The sequence below is a fragment of the Eptesicus fuscus genome, chromosome 16 (assembly GCF_027574615.1).
Source record: "Eptesicus fuscus isolate TK198812 chromosome 16, DD_ASM_mEF_20220401, whole genome shotgun sequence".
In the NCBI taxonomy this organism is placed as follows: domain Eukaryota; kingdom Metazoa; phylum Chordata; class Mammalia; order Chiroptera; family Vespertilionidae; genus Eptesicus; species Eptesicus fuscus.
Genome location: NC_072488.1, coordinates 26,168,572 through 26,194,239, shown reverse-complemented (window position 1 = coordinate 26,194,239; position 25,668 = coordinate 26,168,572). Strand labels below are relative to the sequence as shown.

The 25,668-nt window shown below is 38.4% G+C and overlaps 1 protein-coding gene and 1 pseudogene across 7 annotated transcripts in view; one reads left to right on the top strand and one right to left on the bottom strand.

Annotated features, from left to right (window-relative positions):
- The window catches only part of FOXN2 (forkhead box N2), a 79,724-nt gene that overhangs the window by 28,739 nt on the left and 25,317 nt on the right, over positions 1-25,668 (bottom strand). For all 7 annotated transcript variants that reach the window (XM_054727824.1, XM_028139967.2, XM_054727825.1 and 4 more), the window contains exons 2-4: positions 23,977-24,527; positions 8,984-9,090; positions 5,906-5,970 (exon numbers count right to left, since the gene is read on the bottom strand). In XM_054727824.1, coding sequence (XP_054583799.1) covers positions 5,906-5,970; positions 8,984-9,090; positions 23,977-24,513 — 709 coding nt within the window. In that variant the 5' untranslated portion in view covers positions 24,514-24,527. The remainder of the gene's footprint in view (positions 1-5,905; positions 5,971-8,983; positions 9,091-23,976; positions 24,528-25,668) is intronic.
- On the top strand, positions 22,045-22,459 carry LOC114230259 (60S ribosomal protein L35a-like; annotated as a pseudogene).

Genomic DNA, 25,668 nt, shown 5'->3' with positions numbered 1-25,668 from the left:
CTCTGTGTGAGTTGGAAAAAAGGCAACTCTGCCTCCAGGTGAATGCTTCCCTGTATCAAGGCACACAGCTTGAAGACTGAAAGGTGGGCTGGATTTCAGACCCCACTCTTTCCTCAGCCCGGTGTCCTTATGCAGGACACAACTTGCATGACATTATTCAAATGCACAGAGATTTTCCTGCTCCATGAAATAATTTTTCTTTTAACAGAAAAAGGTCTTCCTTATTTCCAATTCTATATATATATATATATATATTCTATATATTATATATATAATATAAATTTATATATATAAAGGATGTGGTGGGGAAGGAACAAATCTAATACTGAAATTCATTATGAGGAAATAATTTCAGAAAATTTATAATCTTATAAAACTTATAATCTTATAAATGTAACATATAAAACCTTATTAAAATTTAGTATATATCTAACTTCCATTACAATTCAAGGAGTCATATTTCTGAACACTATACCTAAAACTAAAGAAAACAGATAATAGGCTTATTTTGGCAATTATAAGTAAGCTGCATGAACACCATTTCTTTTCTTAGTTTTCGAATATTTAAGGTGATAACAAAATGAGGTACTATTTTTGTAACAGTAGGATAATAGATGTATTCCTTAAATAGATTTATTTCTTGTAGAAAACTTATTATACCTAATTAATTTGAACTCTCCCCATAAAATTAACTTTATAGAACCAAAAACTTCTTTACAAGAAGATTTTATCTACATTTGATTTGTTTGGTTTAGAACATTCATAAGTATGCTTCCCACAATGCCTTGCCAACTAATGCTAACTCTGATTTAAAGTTTAACTTCACCATTAAAATATTCATTAGAAAAAGAAACCATAACACTTGGTAATCAAGAACACCTGATTATCAATGATTTGTCCAAGATACAATTTGAACTTCTTGGAATAAAAACTCCCTGTACAGCTTTACAACATTTTTTTTTCTTTAATCCTCACCTGAGGATATGTTTTTATTGATTTTTAGAGAGGAGAGGGAGAAGAAGAGAGAAACATCGATGTGAGATACACATTGAGAGAAACATCCATTGGTTGCCTCTCCTATGTATCCCGACCAGGAATTGAATCCCCAACCTGGGTATGTACCCTGACCAGGAATCAAAATCCGCCACCTTTTTGGTGTATGGGACAACACTCCAACTAACTGAGCCATCTGGCCAAGGCTGCAACAATTTTTATTTATAGTACCCAATCTGTCTTGGTATTAAGATTAAACTGAAGACTTATTCATTGTCACAATGAAAAACACCTCGTATTTTTTCATTGATAAGTATTTAATACTATTATAAAGGTGGCTCTGTTCCTAAACACATACTATTAGCTATAGTACCTAACATATCCAGTTCATGAAGAAAAAAATTTTTGTTTTTGTAAGTCTTTTGTATATATTTTCTGACACTACTTAGATTAAGCAAATAATTCACTTACAGTTGAAAGTCAGTTGTCATTAGAACCACGAAAGTGATCCAAATAGTGATTTTAAAAAATAACAGTTCGAAGTCATATTATTTCCCTTTTTAGCCTTCCTAGTTCTGATTGGAGTTTAAAACATACCTAAAACTAAAGAAAACTGATAATAGGCTTATTTTGGCAATTATAAGTAAGCTGCATGAACACCATTTCTTTTCTTAGTTTTCGAATATTTAAAGTGATAACAATGACTGGTTCAAATAAATTTCTGTCAATAGTGTGAACTCACACATTTCCTTAGTCTTGCTTGTTGCTGGAAAATTAATAATAGCTGAGAAAAAATTTAGAAGGCATAAGTTTTAGCCCTGTAAAAGTGAGGATTATAAGATAACTTTCTATTATCTGATTCTCAAGTCCATTTGCTTAAGGAATAATATGAGAAGCATAGGGGCAGAATTTAAATGGACATAAGCGCAACAATAAGTAAGTATAAGAAGATTTATTGCCTCCATCAAAACATACACATTTACAGAGCATCCAAATGGAGAAGCTGTCTCTTGTGATTCTTTAAAGATTCTTTAGGAGAGCAATTTCAATAAATTACAACACTTTAAGCTGCCTGGACCATGGGTTTACTTTCATTTCAATAAAGATACAAATTATGCTAATTTGCAACCTTAAATTGAATTTAGATTTGCACTTAGCCTCTAACATCACCATTAACTATCTAAATTTTATATCTGTTGTAGTAAACTAGTGCTTATGTATAAATACTAAAATCTACTAATTAGAATGTAAGTTCCATTTTTGTCTGCATTGTTTTTCACTGATGAATTTACTATAAATGCACAGCACACCAAACATTGGCAAAAAAGGTTTTCTTTTACTATCTCAGTATGAGATTCCTGTGCCACCTGCTACTGTTATACAATACTGTAACATAGATGCTAGTATATATAATTAGTCATTTTAAGGTGAACAAGAGTGACAACTATACTTTTTATTTACTAGAGGCCCGGTGCATGAAATTCATGCGGGGGGAGGTGTCCCTCTTGCAATCTGGACCGCTGGCTCCTAACCGCTGGCCTGCCTGCCTGATCACCCTTAACCCTTTGCACTTGCTTGCTTTTTTTGATTCCTTTATTCTACTGCTAACCGTGTCGAGTCACACTCCACATCCGAGTGCAAAGGGTTAGCCATTCTGCCTGCCTGCCTACCTGATCGCCCCTAACCACCTCTGCCTGCCTGCCTGATCACCCCTAACCGCCTCTGCCTCAGCCCCCATCTGCCATGGTGGCTGCCTTTGCCTCACCCCTGCTGCTGCGGCTTCGGCTGGAAAGTCGTCCAGAAGGACGTCCGGAAGGATGCCCGGAACGACATCTAGAAGGTCGTTTGGCTGTCTGGTCTAATTAGCATATTACACTTTTATTATTATAGACTATTTTTTAAAATTTTATTTCTTATATGATTTTATTGATTTTAGAGAGAGAGAAAGGGAGAGGGAGAGAAATGTCAATGAGAGAAAAACATAGATCAGCTGTCTCCTGCATGCTCCCTACTAGAGACAGAGCCTGCAACTCGGAGATGTGTCCTGACCGGGAATTGAACTGGTGACCTCTCGGTGCATGGGACGACGCACAACCAACTGAGCCACACTGATCAGGGCAAGATAACTATATTTTAAACAAACTGCTGCACCCCTTTTGGCTGATACTGGTTTCTGAAGTTCCTAAGCCTAATGTGTTACTCTCTCTTTTGTGTCTCAATATAGCTCTAATATAATAATTAGAAAGATGTTTCCATGAAGTGATAGATGAATCTAATATTGGACTCTAACATTGGAGCCCAACAGTGCACCTAAGTAATCTTTACAAAACTGATAATGTCGCCCTAACTGGTTTGGCTCAGTGGATAGAGCCTCGGCCTGCCGATTGAAGGGTCCCAGGTTTGATTCCAGTCAAGGGCATGTACCTTGGTTGTGGGCACATCCCCAGTAGGGGGTGTGCAGGAGGCAGCTGATCGATGTTTCTCTCTCGTCGATGTTTCTAACTCTCTATTCCTCTCCCTTCATCTCTGTAAAAAATCAATAAAATATATTTAAAAACAAAACAAAACAAAAAAAACCTGATAATGTCACCGCATTCTTTAAAGCCCTTTAGGCGACACTCCTACCAGATATGGGACATTGGGGAAGCTGCCGGAGGGCTTTAAAGATTGAGAACCGCTAGCAGGGTCGCCTAAGACCATCGGAAAACACAGATATTTACATTACGATTCATAACAGTAGCAAAATTACAGTTATGAAGTAGCAACGAAAATAATTTTATGGTTGGGGGTCACCACAACATGAGGAACTGTATTAAAGGGTCGCGGCATTAAAAAGGTTGAGAACCACTGCACTAGACCAAGGCTACCTGGTCTTCTCCTATACATGTAGGCTTCAGCCTGCAGTTCCCAGTAACTGCATCCTACCAAACCTCTACAGAAAGTTAAGTATACTCCAAACTTTTTGGAGCCCAGCTCAAACACACTCTTTCTCTTCTAAGAGGCCTTTCCTGAGTTACCTCTAAGCTTAATTTGCCATTCACTTCCTTTCCTGCCAGTGTACTCTGCATAATTCTAACCAACCTTCTTCAATTAAACTGTATGTTTTCTGAGATCAGGACCTGGGTCTCTCTCATCTCTGTATATCGCAAAGCACCCACTACAGTGTCTAGCACTGTGTAAGAACTCAACTATTACTTGTAGAATAAATAATTGTTTATTCATTTAGTATTGTATTATTCAAACTTTTCCTCAGAAAATATATCTAGAGAGAATAAAAAGCAAATCTCCTCAGAATTCTATGAAAATGCCCCAAAGCAACCTAATTTAAATGTACATTTTCTTAAGTTTTTTGTAAAGTCTATTCCAGGCTAGACGGGCATTTTTTACCCCAGAATACTAATACCTTCCCCACCAAGTTACTTCTTACTAGGGGAATAGGTCTAAGACTTATGAGTACAGAGATGAAGGGAAATAGTGTTAGCAGCACTGGGGAGATGATGCATAACATATAGAAATCATTAAATGAAAGGGAAGTACCTACACAAATTATAAAAACCGGGGACTGAAACTAGCAGGAGAAACTTGTGAAAGTGTCTGCTCCCCAAAGGGAATTTAGAAGCAGAATTTAGATGATATGAGAAAAGAACAAGACAAGATTCTAAATAAACCCCAGAATTCAGAAAGAAAATGTTCTCAAAATGTGTATACGAACTGAGCTTGAAAGAGTAAGCGTCAGAAATTAATGAGGTAATACAAAGATAAAGGAAGTTTCAACAATACATAAACATAAAGAAAAACCACATATATCCATTAGGGAATAGAAAAATGGATACTTACCTTATGTTAAGCCAGAACATAGCTGAAGTGGACTCCATATACACTAAACTTCCTTGCAAAGTTCTCTTAAGCTTTTTCCATTCTCTCCTTCCCTTGTTAAAGACCAACATTATACTGCTTCCTATGCTCAGCTTAGTGAAATTCCAAAGAGACAATGTGTCTCTGATATATGGAAATGCTTTTGGTCTGTGAATTTCTATTTTTTAAAAATCACAGAAATTTATCTAGGCTCCAAAGCAACAATGCTAGAAACTTTATATTAACACATTACTAATCTATAATATCAATTATGAGTAGGGGAAAACCCACTAAAATTCAGAACTTTTATATACTTTCAAAAAGAAGTTTATGAAATTTTAAAAATTAACTTATTGTCTTCTTAAAGTTCTTTTAACTTAAATAACTTATAAAAATTATTCTGAACTTTATTAACTCAGGGGCTGGCAAACTTCTGTAAAGGGTCAATAAGTAAATATTTTAAGCTTTGTGGGCCAAGAGGCAAAACCAAGGATACAATATAGAGGTCACTGTTGTAACTACTTGACTCTGCTGTTGCAGCAAATTTCCACAAGCCTCAAAATATTATTTTTATTTTTTCAACTACTTACAAGTGTAAAACCATTCCTAATTTACAGGCTATGCAAAAACAGGTGGCAGGCCAAATACTAGTATACTCCGTAGGCCATAAATTGCCAACCTCCTATTCTAGTCTAAGACGTACTTTGAGAAATATCTTCCTATTTTTAAGGAAAAATACATGTTAAAGGAAATGAAAATGGGATATAAAATAGTGTATATAAAATGAGCCCAGTATTTGGAGAAAAGATATGTCTATGTGTGTGCCTGTGCATGCACACAAACATACCTACTCATGAAAAAAACATAAAAAGGACCAAAGCAATTGTATCAAAATGTTTACAGTAGAAATGGTAAGTTTTTAGTTACTCCTTTATAAATATTTTTATTTTTCAAATTTTCTACAATAAACCTATAATTGCTTTATAATTAGAAAAAAATTTCAACCCTAATATTTTACCTAAAATTCTATGATTTAAAATACTGATCTTATACATACCTTTGAGGGTTTGCACCTGATTCTGCTTGAGTACAGAGCTTAAGTAGTGAGGTGATAAAGAGCCACTGAAAAAATAGAGATAAGACAAAAAAACTTATAAAAATCTTTATTTTGCTTGTTACAGAACTTAGTCACAAACACAGATAATTTCTTAAAAAAAAGCCCAAACAATTTTTACCTTATTTTCTTTGTTTAATACTACTCAGTTTAGGAAGAGAATGCCAAAGCAAAAAGAACATAAGATCAAGATTAAATCACAACTATTTGGATGTTCTTAGGCAAAATAATTAATCTCTTAGTTTCTTCATCTGTAAAATAGGAATAATTAAACCTCCCACATAGAGATGCTCTGCCAACTAAATAAGAAAAATGCATTTAAAATACTTGGAACAATAAAAACAAAAATAAGATACTTGGAACAATAGCAATACATAATAGTATTTGGTGTTGTATTGAATGCTTAAGGTTGACATTACATCACTATAGGTATTACCACAAAAATTAAAGAGTTTATAAAAACAAATGTTTAAGGAGCACTGAATGATAATGATGCAAAACAGATTAAGTTCCTGATTTTATTAGTAAATATCATTATCACATTGAACTTTCTATATCCATGAAAAGAGACCAGCAATTTCTTTTTAATTCCAAAGATTAAAACGTTTTTGGGACAAACTACTTCTGTTTTTTGGAGTTTGTGACAGGTAACAAATCTACTTTTCTAACTAAATTAAGTCTATTTTCTATTCACAGTTTTATATACACTGTATCTCATTCTCTTCCTCAGAATTACCAATTATGATATGAAAGGTCCACACAAAAGCAGGTCAGCTGGAACTATCATTTTGCCAAATAATGTAAAGGAAAAAATGTTTCTAAAAATAGTTAGGTGCCCTAGTCAGTTTGGCTCAGTGGATAGAGCATCAGCCCACAGACTGAAGGGCTCCCGGTTCAATTCCAGTCAAGGGCATGTACCTCAGTTGCAGGCTCAATCCCCCAGCCCTGGTTGGGGCCTATGTGGGATGCAACCAATCAATGTGTGTCTCTCTCTTTTTTTTAAATATATTTTATTGATTTTTTACAGAGAGGAAGAGAGAGGGATAGAGAGTTAGAAACATCGATGAGAGAGAAACATCGATCAGCTGCCTCTTACACACCCCCTACTGGGGATGTGCCTGCAACCAAGGTACATGCCCTTGACCAGAATCGAACCCGGGACCCTTGAGTCCGCAGGCCGACGCTCTATCCACTGAGCCAAACCGGTCAGGGCTGAAGTGTGTTTTTGATGGTATACAAAAAATTGCACCAATTCTCCCATTTAATCTTTTCTTTTTTGTTGTTAATCCTCACCCAAGGATATTTTTCCCACTGATTTTCAAAGAGAGTGGAAGGGAGGGAGAAGAGGGGAAGAGAGAGAGAGAAACATCAATGTGAGAGACACATTGACTGGTTGCCTCCTGCACGCAACCCATCCAGGCCAGGGAAGAATATGCAACTGAGGTACGTGCCTTTGACAGGGAATCAAACCCTCGACCCTTCAATGTGTGAGCTGACGCTATAACCATTTAAGTACAACAGCCAGGGCTCCCATTTAATCTTTAATTTAAAAAATAGCATAGCTAAATAAGACACATAAGTGACCTTCACTGAACTTATCAATTTCTAAATTATCATTTTTTTAACCAGAACATAAGCACCAACATTAACTAATAAAGATATCAACTCCTAAACAATGAAGATACAATCTGATAATTTCTAGATTTCATTCATAAGAATAAATCACTCAGTAGTTCTTGTTACAATGATCCTTTTACCTATTAATATGGTAAATAAGCTTAAAATCTCTAAGAGTATCCTAGATAATAAAAGGCTAATATGCAAATCAACTGAACGGTGGAACGACTGGTTGCTATGATGCGCAATAACCACCAGGGGGCAGATGCACAACGCAGAAGCTGCCCCCTGGTGGTCAGTGCGCTCCCACAAGGGGAGTGCCACTCAGCCAGAAGCCCTGAGCCAGGCTCACAGCTGGCAAGCGCAGTGGCAGTGGCGGGAGCCTCTCCCGCCTCTGTGGCAGCACTAAGGATGTCCAACTGCCAGCTTAGACCCGCTCCCTTAAGCCATCAGTTGGACATCCCCCAAGGGCTCCTGGACTGCGAGAGGGCGCAGGCCGGGCTGAGGGACCCTCCCTGCATGCACGAATTTCATGCACCAGGCCTCTAGTATGTACATAAATTTCAGCACTAGCCTTACTTATTTTTTTACTGTATTTCAGCTACCTCTAAAAGCTATCTAATAATATTTTAAGAAACTAGGATATGAAGTGGTGATAATTGTTGCAGCTGGGAGTTCATTATAACTTTCTCCCTAGTTTTTTGTATGTTTGAAAATTTTCACTTATTACTTTAATTAAAACTTTGAAAATTTTTCCAAAAATCACATTAACCATTACAGAACTCTTAAAAATATCTTGACAAAATCTGGCATTTTTAACACAAATGAATGTACATTAATAAAATGCAAAAAGATTCTGAAGGCTTCTCTAGAAAAAGGAAACAAAATCAGATTTAAGGAAGTCATATCATTTTCAGATGCAATTTAAAGTGGGAAAGCTATAAGACCAATAGGAGTCACTGAGTTTGAAAGCAAAAGGCAAGGAAATACATTACAACTGTATTTACCTGCAAAATCAAAACAAAATGTTACAATTACAATCACCTTATTTAAACATTTTTAAATATACCTTTAATTTCCCACATCATTAGGTCAGCATTAGTATTGCAGACAATTAAGATAATTTAGCCTTTTGTAACTAAAATCATATAACTGTCTTTAGAGTTTAGTTATAATATATTCAGTACTGACTACGTTTTCCAGAATTTATGTTCTTAACTATCCAATATCCTGTTTCCTAATAACACAAGTTAGACTATAAGTAAAACTGCCTTACGCTAATGTCTTATCCATAAGTAATTGTCAATAAAAAACGCCAAACCCCTACAACTTTGTTGAGTTTCTCCATCTCATACAGGGAAATCTTATAAAGCACTATTGATACTTATATAGAAGATCCCGTACCTTTCTGGAGATGTTAATGCTGAAGGGAAAGGTTGCTTCTTCAGTGCTTGCATAAGGTTAGGTTTATATTCTGGATCAACACACCATAAGGAACCTTTTCCATTAACCTAGAATAAAATACACAAGAATTAATAACCTGGAACTTTAATCTGTGAAAATGATATAACCCCTAAGTTATACGGTGACCAGCATGGAGGGCTGTACAAAGAGGCCCTCCACACTTTCAGATGTCAATAAATGTTAGCCATTATTATTGTTACTGAAAACTCAAAAAGAAAATTTCTATGCAGCATCATAGGGAATACTTTAGGGAATATGATATTAAGTGAGGCATCAAAGAATAATTCCTATTTTTTAATGGCATTAACAGCAAACAATTTAATGAATGAAGATCTAGCGAATTTCTCAAAGAGTAGTAAGTTGGTGACACGGGTATGGAAAAGACTCTTGTAAAAAATTATAAAAGCTCTGGTTGGGTGGTTCAGTTTGTTGTTGCATCATCCTATACACCAAAAGGTCTTGAGTTCGATTCTCAGTCAAGGCATATACCTAGGTTGCAGTTTTGATCCCTGGTCAGGGTGCGTACAGGAGGCAACAGATCAATGTTTCTTTTTCACATCTAGGTCTGTCTGTCTGTCTCTCTCCACCCCCCTTTCTTTCTCGCAATATATCCTCTGGTGAGGATTAAGTATACACATGCACACACACACACACATACGAAAGAAGCATTAATTCCTTCCCTTAAGATGGTTAAGTTTCAACATTTGAGGGACTTCTGGATAATATGGCTGGCAATGGGCACACAAGCTCAGAGGCCTTTAAAATAATCAATGTCAATGGAATCTAAAAATAATGGAATTTGTAGGGTTCTGGAAACTAGCGAATCTATAAATAAAAGTGTCTCCTAAATTACAAATGGAAGGTGCCTGAAAGAAAGGCTTACTTGATTCATAGTTCCCATAGTAAGAAGGACCAGCTTATGAAGAAGGTAAGTGAACAAGATACCTGAAGAACCTCACTAATATTATCTAACATGCAGGGGAAAGGGGAAAGGCCAGGCTATGAGGTAACTCCTTTGAATAGGTTTGAAGATGATGCATATTTTACCTCGCTCCTTTTTTTTTTTTTTAAATATATTTTTATTGATTTCAGAGAGGAAGGGAGAGGGGGAGAGAGATAGAAACATCAATGATGAGAGGGAATCATTGATTGGCTGCCTCCTGCATGCCCTACACTGGGGATCGAGCCCGCAACCCAGGCATGTGCCCTTGGCCGGAATCGAACCCGGGACCCTTCAGTCCACAGGCCGATACTCTACTCATTGAGCCAAACAGGCTAGGGCACCTCGCTCCTTCTTAAATTATACTACATATTAGTAGATTAAGGAATCAAAACAGTCCTGCTATAATTAAACCTGCTTTATGTGGTTTCCCAAAATTATTTGACACAGAACCTGTTTATCTCAGGTAACATTTAAGAAGTTAGTGTTCTGTGGAATGCTGGTGAGAAAAACTGTTGTAATTAGTGAACTCTTATAGAATACTAGAGGCCCAGTGCACGAAATTCGTGCACGGAGGGGGGTTGTACCTCAGCCCAGCCTGTACCCTCTCCAATCTGGGACCCCTCAAGGGATGTCCGACTGCCTGTTTAGGCCTGATCCCTGGGATAGGGCCTAAACGGGCAGTCAGACATCCCTCTCACAATCCAGGACTGCTGGCTCCCAACTGCTTGCCTGCCTGCCTTCCTGATTGCCCCTAACCGTTTCTGCCTGCCAGCCTGATCACCCCCTAACCACTCTGCTGCCAGCCTGTTTGCCCCCAACTTCCCTCCTCTGCCGGCCTGGTCACCCCTAACTAACCTCTCCTGCAGGGTTGATCACCTCCAACTGCCCTGCCTTGCAGGCCTGGTCCTTCTCAACTGCCCTCCCTTGCAGGCCGGGTGCCTCCCAACTGCCCTCTCCTGCTGGCCATCTTGCGGTGGCCATCTTGTGTTCACATGGGGGCAGGATCTTTGACCACATGGGGGCAGCCATCTTGTGTGTTGCAGTGATGGTCAATCTGCATATTACTCTTTTATTAGATAGGTAGAGGCCTGGTGCATGGGTGGGGGTTCCCTTGGGGCATGGAGTGGCCTGGGTGAAGGGCCTGTGGTGGTTTGCAGGCCAGCCATGCCCCCTACCCACCTTCCCCCCCCACCAACCCAAGCGGAGGCCCTGGTATCTGGGATTTATGTATCTTCTACAATTGAAACTTTGTAGCCTGGAGCAGAGCCAGGCCTCCTGCTTGCTCCATGGCGGCAGTCATTTCTGTTGAGATTTATGTATCTTCTATAATTGAAACTTTGTAGCCTGGAGTGGAGGCCTAGGCCAGCCAGGGCTGCAGAAGCTTGGCTTCCTCCATCGCCAGGGGCAACCCTGGCCTCCTGCTCTTCCAGCTCCGTGGCTGCCGCCATTTCTGTTGGAATTTATTTACCTTCTATAATTGAAACTTTGTAGCACTGAGTGGAGGTCTAGGCCAGCAAGGGCAGGCGGAAAGCTTAGCTTCCTCCATTGCCAGGGAAACCCAAGCCTCCCTCCTGCTCTCTGTGGCTGCAGCCATCTTGGTTGGGTTTATTTGCATATTTTGCTCCTGATTGGCTGGTGGGCATGGCTTGTAGGTGTCACGGAGGTACGGTCAATTTGCGTATTACTCTTTTATTAGATAGGGTACTTTTCAAATATTAACAGGAAAAAAACTATAAACATTGACTATACCATCAAGAAAAATTAATTCCCTTTTAAAGATCACAATTTTGGACTCCAACACAAAAATAAAATAAAAATGAACAATCTCACAACAACAAAGTTCTCCGACCACTTGGAAATTTATAACCATTCTTGGATTAAAAAGCTATCCAAACTAAAATTACAGATTATCTAGTATCTAAAGGGTATAAGAAACATTGTTGTATCAAAATTAAGCAGGTGTGGCCCTAGCTGAACTTAAAGGCAATTTTATATCCTCAAACACTTTCATTCGTTTTTTTAAAAATATAATTTATTGATTTTTTACAGAGAGGAAGGGAGAGAGATAGAGAGTTAGAAACATTGATGAGAGAAACATCAATCAGCTACCTCCTGCATACCCCCTACTGGGGATGTGCCCACAACCAAGGTACATGCCCTTGACCGGAATCGAACCTGGAACCCTTCAGTCTGCAGGCCGATGCTCTATCCACTGAGCCAAACCGGTTAGGGCAACACTTTCATTCTTAACCCTTTGCACTCGCTTGCTTTTTTCTCGATTCCTTTATTCTAATGCTAACCGTGTCGAGTCACACTCGACATCCAAGTACAAAAGGTTAAACAAGAACTGCAATATCTGAAACAAGCTTTTGTCACATCTACAGGGGAAAAATAAAAAAGAAAAGTATGTAATATTCTATAATGTAAATATATTATATAAATCATATAAAAAGAAAATTGATAAATATATAAACTAAAAATTAGGAAAAAGAATAGAATCCTACATAATAAAAGGGTAATATGCAAATAGACCGAACGCAGAACTGAACAACCAATCAAAGCGTAATATGCTAATGATATGCTAAGGCTGCTCAACTGCTTGCTATGATGTGCACTGACCACCAGGGGGCAGACAGTTGACCAGTTGCTATGACGTGCACTGCCCACCAGGGGGCAGATGCTCCGACCAGTAGGTTAGCTTGCTGCTGGGGTCCAGCTTATCGGGACTGAACGAGACAGGCCGGAAACACCCTGGAGCCCTCCCATGGTCCCTCCTCAGCTGGCCAACCTCCTGCGTCCCTTCCCAGCCCCGATCGTGCACCAGTGGGGTCCCTCGGCCTGGCCTGAACCTTCTCACAATCCGGGACCCCTCGGGGGATGTCAGAGAGCCGGTTTCAGCTCGATCCTGCAGGTCACTCCCCTTCAGAGGGCACCAGACGCGGGGCTCATGGCAGGCGAGTGCTGCTGTGGCAGCGTGAGCCTCTCCCAATCAGGACTGATTGGGCACAAGCCAGCGGCAGGCACAGTGGGGCTAGGATGAGTGGGAGCAGCAGGTAGGAGCTGTAGGCAGCATTGGACTGCCTGTTTCGGCCTGTTACCTGCAGGCCACTCAGAGGGACCCCACCCATGCACGAATTCGTGCACCAGGCCTCTAGTTGATAAATAAACTCAAGAGTATTTTAAAAACCATCAGTATCCCATACACACTAGTTGAGCTAGTCAAATGAAATAACTGAAGGGCCCTGGCCAGATAGCTCTGTTGAAACATCGTCCTGATGTATATCAAGATTGTGGGTTCAATCCCAGGTAGGGGCACATGCAGGAGTCAAACAATGTATAGATGAATGGGCGGAGCAACAAAGCAATGTCTGTCTGTCTGTCTGTCTCTCTCCCTAATCAATGAATAAAATTTTTTTAAAAAAGGAAATACTGAAGGACTTTAGGAACTGTCATATCACCCATTAACTCTTCCTTCAAGATAATCTTTCCTATTTCCTTAGCTGAACATCCCTACCTACACATCCTGAATAGAAGCTCGACTACAAGCATATTTCTACAAATGTATCACATTCACAAACAGAACTCCATAGCCATGCAAGGAGGAAGTCCAGTGGCAATCTCATCCCACTTCCCCAGAGCTAAACACCATTTGTACAGTGATTAAGGCAAGCCTTGGAATCAGACTGCTTACTTTAGAAACTGGTTCTATCACTTAACAGCTGTGTAACCTTTAGAAAAATGTCTATGTTCTCTGTGTATAAGTGTGCTCAAAATATCTCTATATAAATTGTACCTACTTCAAGAATTACTTTATTTTAAGTTAATTCGTGTAAAGTGCTTAGAATACTGCCAGACATTCAACCACTCAACAAATGTTGGCTACTAGGTATTTTTCTCCACAAATATAAAAAATCATTTATAAGTATAACCTGTCCTCTCTCCTACCATATGATGTTCAAAACTTCCTCAGAACCTCAGAACTAACTCAGGAGATGAGTTAGTGAAATTCAAACTATTAATTTCTGTTAACCCTTTCTTTAATTTGATTTACATGAACAATTACTTAGACAACAATAAAATTTACATGTTTTCTGTTCCCCTGCTCCTTGTTATTTATATAAAATCTTATATAATATAAGCTATTATAATTGCTGAAGATTTGATGTGATGAATTCTAGAGTGCTTCCATTTCCCTAAATCTTTTTCAAGGTAATATTAATCTATTACTGAGGCTCTTTTATCTTTGAATATCATGTCATAATTATTATGGCAGAATGGCACGAAAGAATACTTCTATAGGTTTTAAAAACTGAGGTCCTGCCCTAGCCAGTTTGGCTCAGAGGATAGAGCGTTGGCCTGTGGACCGAAGGGACCCAAGTTCAATTCCAGTCAAAGACACATACTTCATTGCAGGCTCCTCCCTACCTGAGGGCTTGTGCAGGAGGCAACCAATCGATGTGTTTCTCTCCCAATATTGCTCTGTCTTTCCCTCTCCCACTATCTAAAAACCAATGGAAAAATATCTTCCAGTGAGGATTAAAAACACAAAAAACTGAGGTCCTAAAAAACAAAACAAAAAAACACTGAGGTCCTAAACAGTGATTCTGAAATTGGCATATGTACAGTGAGAGATTATATTGTTTAATAACAGTATATTCTTATTTCTTTACTTCTAAGAGATGAGGGAGTTTTAAAAAACAGTAAGAACAAAAGTCAATTAATTCCAGCCCGGCTGGTGTGGCTCAGTAGTTGAGCATTGACTCATGAACCAGAAGGTCATGGTTCAATTCCTGGTCAGGGCATATGCCCGGGTTTCAGGCTTGATCCCCAGTAGGGGGCATGCAAGAGGCAGCCAGTCAATGATTCTCATCACTGATGTTTCTATCTCTATCTCCTACTCCTTTCCTCCCTGAAATCAATTTTTTAAAAAGTCAGTTAATTTGGAATAAGAAACAAAGTCAGGTAGTAAATAACAAGGGCTAAACTAAATTTAGAAGGGAAAAAAAGCCCTTGTCTGAGGAAAGGTATGGTAATTGATGTAAGGCAGTGTCTAGCATCCTAGCAACTTAAATACATAGGAAAAGAAAAACCATGGGTGTCCTAATTACACTGTAGTATAGACAGAAATATACCATATATAAGGTAAAACTGTTTTTGCTTTCAGTGGCAAGATACCACATGAACTATGCTAAACAAATAGTTGAAATTTTGGGGGTTTTTCCCAAAGGAAGTTAAGTTTTACAAATATGCTTTTAGATTAAGTGATGGAACTTCTTAAATATATATTCAGTCACTTGGCCCAAATAATGTTTTGATGGGGAAACAAAATTATAAAATGTTAGCACCCAGAAAGTGCTTTGCCCCCAAACCATTCCAGTTTCATAGAAAAAAGATATACGTAAATTGTTTTTCATGTATTTACTAAGACAATTATTTTAATAATTCTAGCTATGTTCTATCTTGATATTTCTGAGATTACACTCCTAGAAACCATTTAGTTTAAGTCTACTTTTCAAATTCTATTGTGAGAGAATTGCAAATTGTTTTGATAATGGTAGAATTGCTATTTCCTTGAAATAGCAAATTAGAAGAACTGGTACTGAAAACTTGAAGTTCAGGGCAGTTAAGTATCTTGAATAAGGTCTCCAAATAACAGTCTGGTTTATGTTACCATGGCAGCACTTCCTTTCACTGGGTCTGTTCATGAACTATCAGTAACAAGAGATAAAACTATGTATTTGCTAATCTATGTTTTAGAGTCTACAGGAAAAAGGAACTTATTTTTAACTAACTCACTTCTTAAAAACTTTGCCTCTTCATTATTGTGCTTAGATGATAGAACACAAATAATAAAGAGCTTTAGAAGTTAAAAATTGATTTTAACTAAATTTACATACAACAAGATAAATCTTTTGTGCAATGGAAACAGGAAATGTGTAGTCTCTCATACACTATTAATGTATTTGGAAACGCTAAGGCTTTTGGGCTTATTTGGTAGAGAAGGATGAAGGTTCTGAAGAAATGACCCAAATTTTAAAAAGATTTATTTTAATGGAAGTTGTAAATAATAGACAGGGAGAAGAGGCAATGTTCATTATTCCTGAGATGTTTTTAAGTACTTGCCCCATACATTTTAGTAGAGTTCCTCCTCTTGACTACCTTTTCAGTGGTTTTTAGAACCACTGAATTAAAAAGAATTAACAAATTAAAAATGGTATTCATATCTCTTGCTTACAGCATGAACTTTTATAGTAGTTAGCATGATTTCCCCCCCTGAGATTCAGTTATTGAAATACGTCATCATCATGCAAATGTAAATTATACTAAACCAGGTAAGATGTCAAATTTCATATTTCCCAGCTAAAATCCCAGTTATAATACTTTAGTTTGGCTTTATAAAAATGTAAAAAGTAGATATAAAGGCTTGGATGCTAATATTTAAAACATAAAAACAAAAACAGAACAACCACAAAAAACCATGTCTAACTTTTATAATTACCACTTTGTAGTCTGACCTGGACATTGCTATCTTGCCTTTTTCTTTTTAAATTAATCCTCATCCGAGGACATATTTTTATTGATTTTTAGGGAGAGTGGAAGAGAGAGAGAGAAACAATGATGTGAGAGAAACATCAATTGGCCGTCTCCCACATGCACCCTAACCAGGGATTGAATCCGAAACTTAGGTATGTGCCCTGACCCGGAATCAAATTCACAACCTTTTTTGGTGTACAGACAACACTCCACCCAACTGAGCCATCTGGCCAGGGCCATCTTGCCTTCTTTTTTAGATTATCATCTCTACTTAATGACCAGTCATCAGAAAAGTGCTGTGAAGGTTGCCAAATTTATTTCCAACATTTAATGGAAGTAAGTACAACCTATTTGCCTTCTGCAGATTAGAAGTGAAATACTGTCCTTCTGAGACATTGATTTTAAGAAGTATTTCATAAATTAAAAAATCTGTAAACCTTCCTAATCCTACTTAAATGTGTCACTTTTCTGCATCCAAATTTCAGACACTTAAGCAAAGTGGTCTATTAAGTTTTATGATCATCGTCACCTATGATTTCCTTTCCTTCCACCCTAACTTGTGGTGATAGCCTGATAATTTTGTCCCAATATATAACAATTTCTATATTTATCCTCATATTCCTTATTATCTCATAGCAGGATTTTTTTCTCTTTATCACTTTCCCTGTACCCTGGACTCTATGCTTCCTGTTTGCTAGCTCTTACTTCTAATTCCTTTCTTTCTCTGAGCATTCAAAAACACTCAGGTTAATTATACAAATAATGCACACATTTCTGATTACTAGTGAGAATGAATATCTTTGCATATGTTTATGAGCCATTTGTATTTCCTCTTATGAACTGCCTGTTCATATTCTTCCATTTTTCTATTAGGTTTTATTTTCCTTACTAGAGGCCCGGTGCACAAAATTTGTACACAGGTACGGTCCCTAGGCCTGGATGGCGATCGAAGGGTGATCATCTGGTGTGGAAGGGCAGGTCCCAGCTGACCTCTGTGCCCTGAGCAGACCCTGGGCTCCCATGTGCCTGAGTCACGGTGCTCGAGTCCCCACACGAAGATGCAGTGAGCGTGGCCGGACACCGTGGGCCAGGGCGCAGTGTGGGCCTCTGGGCCGCCCAGCGGCACCGCACGGAAGACAGGCAGGCAGCGCGCTCTCTCCCGGCTAGCCTCACAGACCAACTCCTGTGCGAACCCACGGGGAGCCCCCGACCGGCCCCTGTGGTCCCAGGAGCTGCAGCCTGGCTTACCCAAAAGAGGCCATGCAGGTGCAGGGCGGGCTCCTTGCAGGCGCCCGGCACCTGAATGCGGGGGCTTCCCCGGCATGTGAGCCCTGGTGTCCCAGAAGAGGGTAGCAGGGAGAGTGAGCGCAAGCTTGGCAGACACCCTGCATTCTCACTGCACCTCCATCCCCATCACCCCGCCCCCAGGTAGCCAGCAAGAGGTCGTAGTGCGTCTCCAACACCCACAATGTTCTGCGCTGCCCCCTGGTGGTCAGCGCATGTCATAGCGAGTGGTTGAACTCCCGGTTGAATGACCACCCGAGGGGACAATTTGCATATTAGGCTTTGATTATATAAGGATTGAATTATGAGTCCCTTATATATAATGGTGTGCTGCTGACTGTAAACATCTCATCAACTTCACATTTAATGTTGGTAGCTTGAAACTGGCCATGACAGAAATATCTGTATCATGGATATCTGCAAAAGCTACATCCCCACCCCCACCCAATTGTAAACATTTACCACCAGCACACCACTGCTTATATATTTTGACCCTAATCTTTTGTCTCAATGAATTCTTCTTAGTAAATCATTTCCAAGTTTTCTGCAACATTTGACACTATTGCTCATACACACTTAACTCAACTGCCTTGGTTTCCATTACACCCTTCTTTTCTTAGATTCTCCTACTGAAAATCAATGCCGACTTACACACTTAGAGCTTTAATTCCACAACATCACCACTATTCCTGTAGCTTATTTCTAGATACCTAGTAGATAGTTCAACTTTTATGTCCCACCGTAAGTGTAAACACAAACTAGAAAAGAATTAAGTGATATAATTAAAAACTAAACTCTAACAAAGCACATAGGAAAGACTTACTCACAATTTCCAACACTTTAAGTCACCTGAAAGGAAAGTTAGACTGGGGCTGGGGGAATTTGCTTCCAAGATGGCTATTGACATAGGGTCTCATTTCCTTGCCACATGAGCCTCTCCATAGGGTCACTTATTAAGTGTCTTTAGGATATGGCAGCTGGCTTCCCATAGAACCAGTTATGCAAGAGCCCAAAATGGAAGCCATGTTTTTTATGATCTAGTCCAGTGATGGCGAACCTATGACATACGTGTCAGCACTGACACGCGTAGCCATTTCTGATGACACGCGGCCGCTGAGGCGGCACATGCCGAGGATGAAACATTTGCGAAATAATGTTTTTTCCTCAAAGTGACACACTACCCGAGTTATGCTCAGTTTTTTGGCGAAGTTTGACACACCAAGCTCAAAAGGTTGCCCATCACTGATCTAGTCTCTGAAAAAGCAAACTCCCTAATTTCCACAATATCCTCTTGGTTACGCAAGTCAGCCGTATTCGGTATTGGAGTAGACTCTCTAGAAAGCGGGCTCATTTGGGGGCTATCTCAGAGGCTAACTATGACAGAGATTGATCCTTTGAAATTATTGAGGCTTTTTTAATGGCCTAATACATAGTTGGTCTTTATAAATATTCCATGTATATAGTACAGAATATGAGACAGCAATTTGTTACATGGCAATAAATAACCAATACAACCTCCTCTATGTTAGCTATAAGATGATGACATGTCCTAATGTCTTGCTACTTAGGGTGTGTCCATGGGCTAGCAACTGGTAGCTTGTTAGAAATAAAAGCCTCATTCTCCATCCTAGATTTGAATCATAATCTGCAATTTAAAAGATCCTTCTACATTTAAGTTTGAGCAGCACTATCCCAGAAAATCCTTCAATCACCTAAAAATATAATTACTTACTCTTTTTACTTTTATTTCACATAAGAATAGACTTCTGCTGCCAGTTAGGGAATAGTAAGTAAGCTATAAGAGAACATTACTCCCAGCCTAATTTAAAAAAACAAACAAACTCAAAATAATATACAAAATCATAATTTTTTATGAGTCCATCTGAGAGCTAAAACGGCAAGACAACTGAAGGAACTGAATTCTAAACTGTGATAGGGACCTGTCAGGAGAGATGGAATATGTGGACTGTTTTAATGGAACATGTGAACTGTTTTACCATTGGCAGAGCATGAAAGAAGTGGCAGTCATAAAGAAGGTAAGAAAAAAACTACTCAAAATTTAACAAATTCTTAAAAGCCAAGTGTGAGCTAGCAAGATAAGTTAGCATCCTTGGCATTCCCAGGCAGGAAAGAGTCTTCGTCCACTAGCCAGTATTTTTCCATGAACCTCCATCCTATGCTCCAGAGAAAGACTGTGGGCAGGGCAGGAGACGTAAAAGAGACACCCTTGGAAATGAAGATAGATATATAGAATCCAGCAAGACAAACCTCATCCATGCTACTGGTCCTGAATGAGCGTAAGGTGAGATCAGGTATCGCTGTGGGACAGGCACACAACCTTTATATGTTTTGGACAAAGCTCCAAAATTAAGCAAAAGCTGTCTGCTACTGAGAGAGAGAAACAAAATACCCTACCCACCTCAGTCCCAGGCAAAGGATGGCTGCTGCTAGAAGTACAAAACCAAGTTATCCTCATACTTCAATGACACTAGGCAATGTGCCATGTGTCATTAGAAGGGCAGAAAATCCGCTCATGCCCAGATCCCCCAATGCCACAAAGCACAAATATGCTACAATGAGAAAAGAAATGGTCACTCACTTGTACATAAGACATCCCACTGATATTAGCCAGTTTACCTACCATGATGGGAATAAGCAGGAAGCTTGCCTGAGCTTCGGAACAATGCTGTCCAGTATGACTTTCTACAATAACAGAAATATTCTATATCTATGCTGTCCAATATACCATCCACTAGCCACATGTAGATAGTTGGCTAGTGATGAATGCAGCTCTAGACTCCACTCTGAATAGATGGGAGAAACTGTCTGCTCCTGGAGGAGGCATGAAAAACCCAACTCATGAGTCAGAAGCATTAATAGGCCTGCTAAGACTAAAATGGGAACAGAAGAACTAAAATACCCACGTTAAAAAGCCTTGCACCACCCTAGCTGGTTTGACTCAGTGGATAGAACATAGAAGATAGAAGGGTCTGGGGTTCGATTCCAGTCAAGGGCACATGCCCGGGTTACAGGCTCGATCCCCACTAGGGGGCGTACAGGAGGCAGCCGATCAATGATTCTCATCATTGACGTTTTTCTCTCTCCCTTCCTCTCTCAAATCAATAAAACTATATATTTTTTTAAAAAGGCATAGTAGCTGTCATTTTTTTAAAAAGCCATACACCAAGTGATAATAACAATCTATTCCTATGGGAGGGGCAAGAGCATGAAAAGAAATGTCCAAACTCCCCTCTGGCCCCCAAATGTGGCACAAGCTGAAAGATGAAGGTAAAGTAGAAACACTGAGAAAAATCATCTGATACTCCAGTTCTCACACTAAGCACAAAGTATTGGCAGTTCATCTCTGTAGGAATCTGAAGCCTGTGGTATGCTGAAGGTAACTATGACAACCACAAAACCCAATCCCAGTTCAATTATTAACTAGATTGACCAATACCTGTTCACACTAACAACCTAACAAAAGTAGAGGCATTGTCTACTTCTGGGCAGAAATATTATTTACCTCAGTCTCTACCAATCTCTTACACTAAAATTCAATCCAAAATTATGAAACACCCACAAAAAACAGGAGACAAAACAGTCAACAAAACCAGACCCAGAGATGGACCAGATATTGAAATTATCGGACAGATACCACAACTATGACTAATATATTTATAGATCTAGTCGGAAATTTTAGCAGAGAGATGGAGAATATTTTTAAAAGGTAAGTACAAATGCTAGAAATAAAAAATGTGACAAATTACTTGTCAGGCTTATCAGCAGAATGAACACAACAGAAGAAAAAGTGAACCTGTATAAAGTGCAACAGAAATTGTCCAAACTGAAATAAAGGGGGGAAAAATAGAAAAAGGGGCACAGCAACTAAGAGGTGAGACAATAGCAAATGGTCTAACATATTTTTACTTAGAGTCTCAGAAGTAGAAGTGAGCCAAAAGAAATATTTGAAGAGACAATGAGCAAAATTTTTCTAAACGTAATGAAGAAAAACAAACCACAGATCCAAGAACCTCTGAAAAACCAAAGCAGGATAAAAATAAAGAAAAACACAACTAAGTACATCATAGGCAAACTACTGAAGAGTAGTGATAAAGAAAAGAATCCTAGAGGGTAAATAACTGGCGTGGGTTCCACCACATCTCTCGGAGAGGCACTGCTGGGGGCATGGAGGCTCTGCCAGGCACTGATTTTAATGGGTTCCAGCAACAGGGAGGACAGGATGGAGGAGATGTGGGACTGACGGCCTCCTGGGAACAGGACTTCTATAAGGACAAATATGTCTGGAAGGCTGTAATCCAAGGCCATTTTTGCTGGCTATCAGCGGGGTCTCAAAGAACCAGAGGGAGCACATAGCTCTTCTTAAAATTGAAGGTGTTTATGCTCGAGATGAAACAGAAATCTATCTAGGCAAGAGATGTGTTTATGTGTACAAAGCAAAAAACAACACAATGACTCCTGGTGGCAAACCAAACAAAACTAGAGTAATCTGGGGAAAGATAACTCGTGCTCATGGAAACTCTGGAATGGTTCGTGCTAAATTCTGAAGCAACCTTCCTGCTAAGGCTATTGGACACAGAATCCATGTAATGCTGTACCCCTCAAGGAAACTTACTGAAAATAAATAAAATGGATTTGTTTTCCTGTGGGGGAAGGGGGGAAGAATCCTAAAGACAGACAGCTAAAAAAGAAACTTAACAGAGGAACCAAGATAAGAAGGCAGTAGACTTCTCATTAGAAACTATGCAAGCCAAAAGACAAGAGAACAACATCTTTAAAGTACAGTAGTTTCCCCTTATCTGTGATTTTACTTTCCACAGTTTCAGTTACTTGCAGTTAACTGCAGTCCAAAAATATTCAATTTCCCCAACCATTGATATCATCTGCTCTTGACATCGAACTATAGAGATTGTCATGGTTCAATGATCCAGGATCACGTAAAGCAGGTGATCCTTCTCTGATGTATGGTCAGAAGGTCAACAGTAGCCTAGCGCTAAGTCACAATGCCTACACCATTTATCTCACTTCATCTAATCCTGTAGGCATTTCATTCACAAAATAAGGGTGATTACAGTAGAGTAAGATTATTTCAAGAGAGAAAAAGAGAGGCCATACTCACATAATTTTTATTACAATATATTGTTGCAATTGTTCTATTTTATTATCAGTAATTGTTATAATCTATTACTGTGCCTAATTTATAAAATTAAACTTTATCATAAGTATGGATGTATAGAAAAAAATAGTACATTCATATATATAGAGTTCCATACTGCCTGCATCCACTGGAGGTCTTGAAACATACCTCAGCAGATAAGGAGGGGACTACTATACTTAAAGAAAGAAAACTGCCAACCTAGAATTCTATAGCCCTCCTCCATAAAACGGTTGAAAAAAATATTTCATTGCTAGTGGACCTGAACTACAAGAAATGCTATATAAACTTCTCCAGGAAAAAAAAAAAGATCCAGATAGGACATCAGCATTAGTCAAGTTTTTCTGTAAAAGTCCAGATAATAAATAAAATGACATACTATTTGAAGGTAGAATGTGATAAAGATAGATATAGATACATCTCTCTCTCTCTCTCTCTCTCTCTCTCTCTCTCTCTCTCTATCTATATATATATATATACACACACACACACACACACACACTGGAATTTTGTATAATAAATCACTAAAAAATTTAATAGTTTATAAGCCAATAGTAGAGATAAAATTGAATCATAAAAAATATTCAATCCAAAAGGCAGAAAAGTGGGGAAAAGGGAATAAAAACAGACCGTAAACAGAAAACAAATAGCACAGTAATAGATTTAAATTCAACCATATCAATTGCATTGCTATAAATGGTCTACATTCCAATTATAAAAGGTCTACATTCCAATTAATGGTTGCAAGACTACATAAATAAGAATAATATACTGATACAGTGATGGAAAAACACTATAGAAACTAATAGAAAATTGGAACATTAAAAACCTAATTTATGTACCTATGGTAGACTGAAAGCAAATGATGAATATAATTAAGATCAAGCTGAAGTAATCTGACTTGGCTATTTTTGTCTTCCTTTGATTTCCCCATATTTTAAAGTCTCAAAGTTAACTCTCCCCAACCTCCCCAAATATAGCAATGTTCATAACACTGACCTTGCCATGGCTTCTTTCCACTTTCTGAAAACATTTATTCAGGGACAGATTATGTCGAACAGAATTCTTCCAGCCTGTTGGTGCAGTAGCAAAATATGGGAAGCGGTCCAGAATCCAGCTATAAATTTCTTTGACAGGCAGACATTTATTTGGAGAGTGCTCTATAGCCATATAAATGAGAAGACTAAAAGAGTATGGGGGCTTTGAAGTTGCTGATTTTTTTTCTGGGTTCTGGTAGCAAGATGGTCCTAAAGATGGCATATCATCTCCCTCTATGTCATACAAAGGACTAACAATTGGAAGACCCTCACTTCCGAAGCTGAAGTTTGTTAGAAGATTAGTACTTTCATGAAGCCAGTTCAAGTTTGTGAGTTCATCATCTGCTGATTCACAGTCCATTAGAGTGGCCTTTGGCCTGGCAGCATCAACAGCTTCAGGCAAGCTTCCCATTTTGTAAATCTGGCTTAATCCTGCAACCTTTTCAGCTCCTGGAGTTTCAGCTCTCTTTTCTGGAGTCATTCCAATTATTGGACCCATTTACTCTTATAGTTCTGCAACAAAAGAAATAATTATCATTCAATGTAATGCTTAAGATTCTTAGGCTCATGAAAAAATGAAATATATATTTAAATATCCCCAAATCAGAGAAATTTTGCAATTATCCCACATAATATTTAAGCATAGTAGTTGTATAATTAAAATTTACAACATGAGAAAGAGAACTTCATATTAGTTGATATGGCTGTAAATAATGCAGCATTATAATACCATATTGTATGAGTGATATAAACAAAATTAAATAATGTATTTTGAGTAATTAAACAATATTCCAAATAAGCCCTTTCCTGAAATTTAAAATATTTATTATAAAGAGAAACCATTTCTCATATTTTTACATTATATAATACTATAAAAATAACATTTCTTATTCATTATCAGTAAAATTACATTTTATGTTATTTCTTTTGTAAATTCCAGTGTTTTTACATCTGCATTCTATATAATATCAAATACTGAGACTGTAAGGCTGACATTCTCGTAATAAAGTTTGAAGTGTTACTATATTTTCAAAGAGAAAAAAACATTTCTAAACTATCCGTTTGTATTTCTATTTTCTCAAATGACTTCTCTTTTGCTTTTTAAACACACTTCAATTCAAAACACCTATCATGGGAAAATAACTGACCAAAGAAGAAAGTGATAGAGCTAATGTGTTATTTAATTTATTTAATGATTCAGAAAAGTATCTCATTTCTGAATTCAGTGAAAAAACTTCTATGTTTTCCATCAGTCTAGTCCAGTGGTTGGCAAATTGCGGCTTGCGAGCCACATGCGGCTCTTTGGCCTCGAGTGTGGCTCTTCCACAAAATACCACATGCAGGCGTGCACGTACAGTGTGATTGAAACTTCGTGGCCCATGCGCAGAAGTCGGTTTTTGGCTCTCAAAAGAAATTTCAATCGTTGTACTGTTGATATTTGGCTCTGTTGACTAATGAGTTTGCTGACCACTGGTCTAGTCAATACACTTATGCTTATGTAACTGAAATAAGATAAGTAACTCCAAAGTTTTCCTTTACCTAGAATATAGCTGGCAGGTTATTACAAGAATTATGAAAATTGATCAATTTTAGATGTAGAGATGTATTTAAATTCTGGTAGCAACTAGTAGATGTAGTCTTAGAGAACTCCATT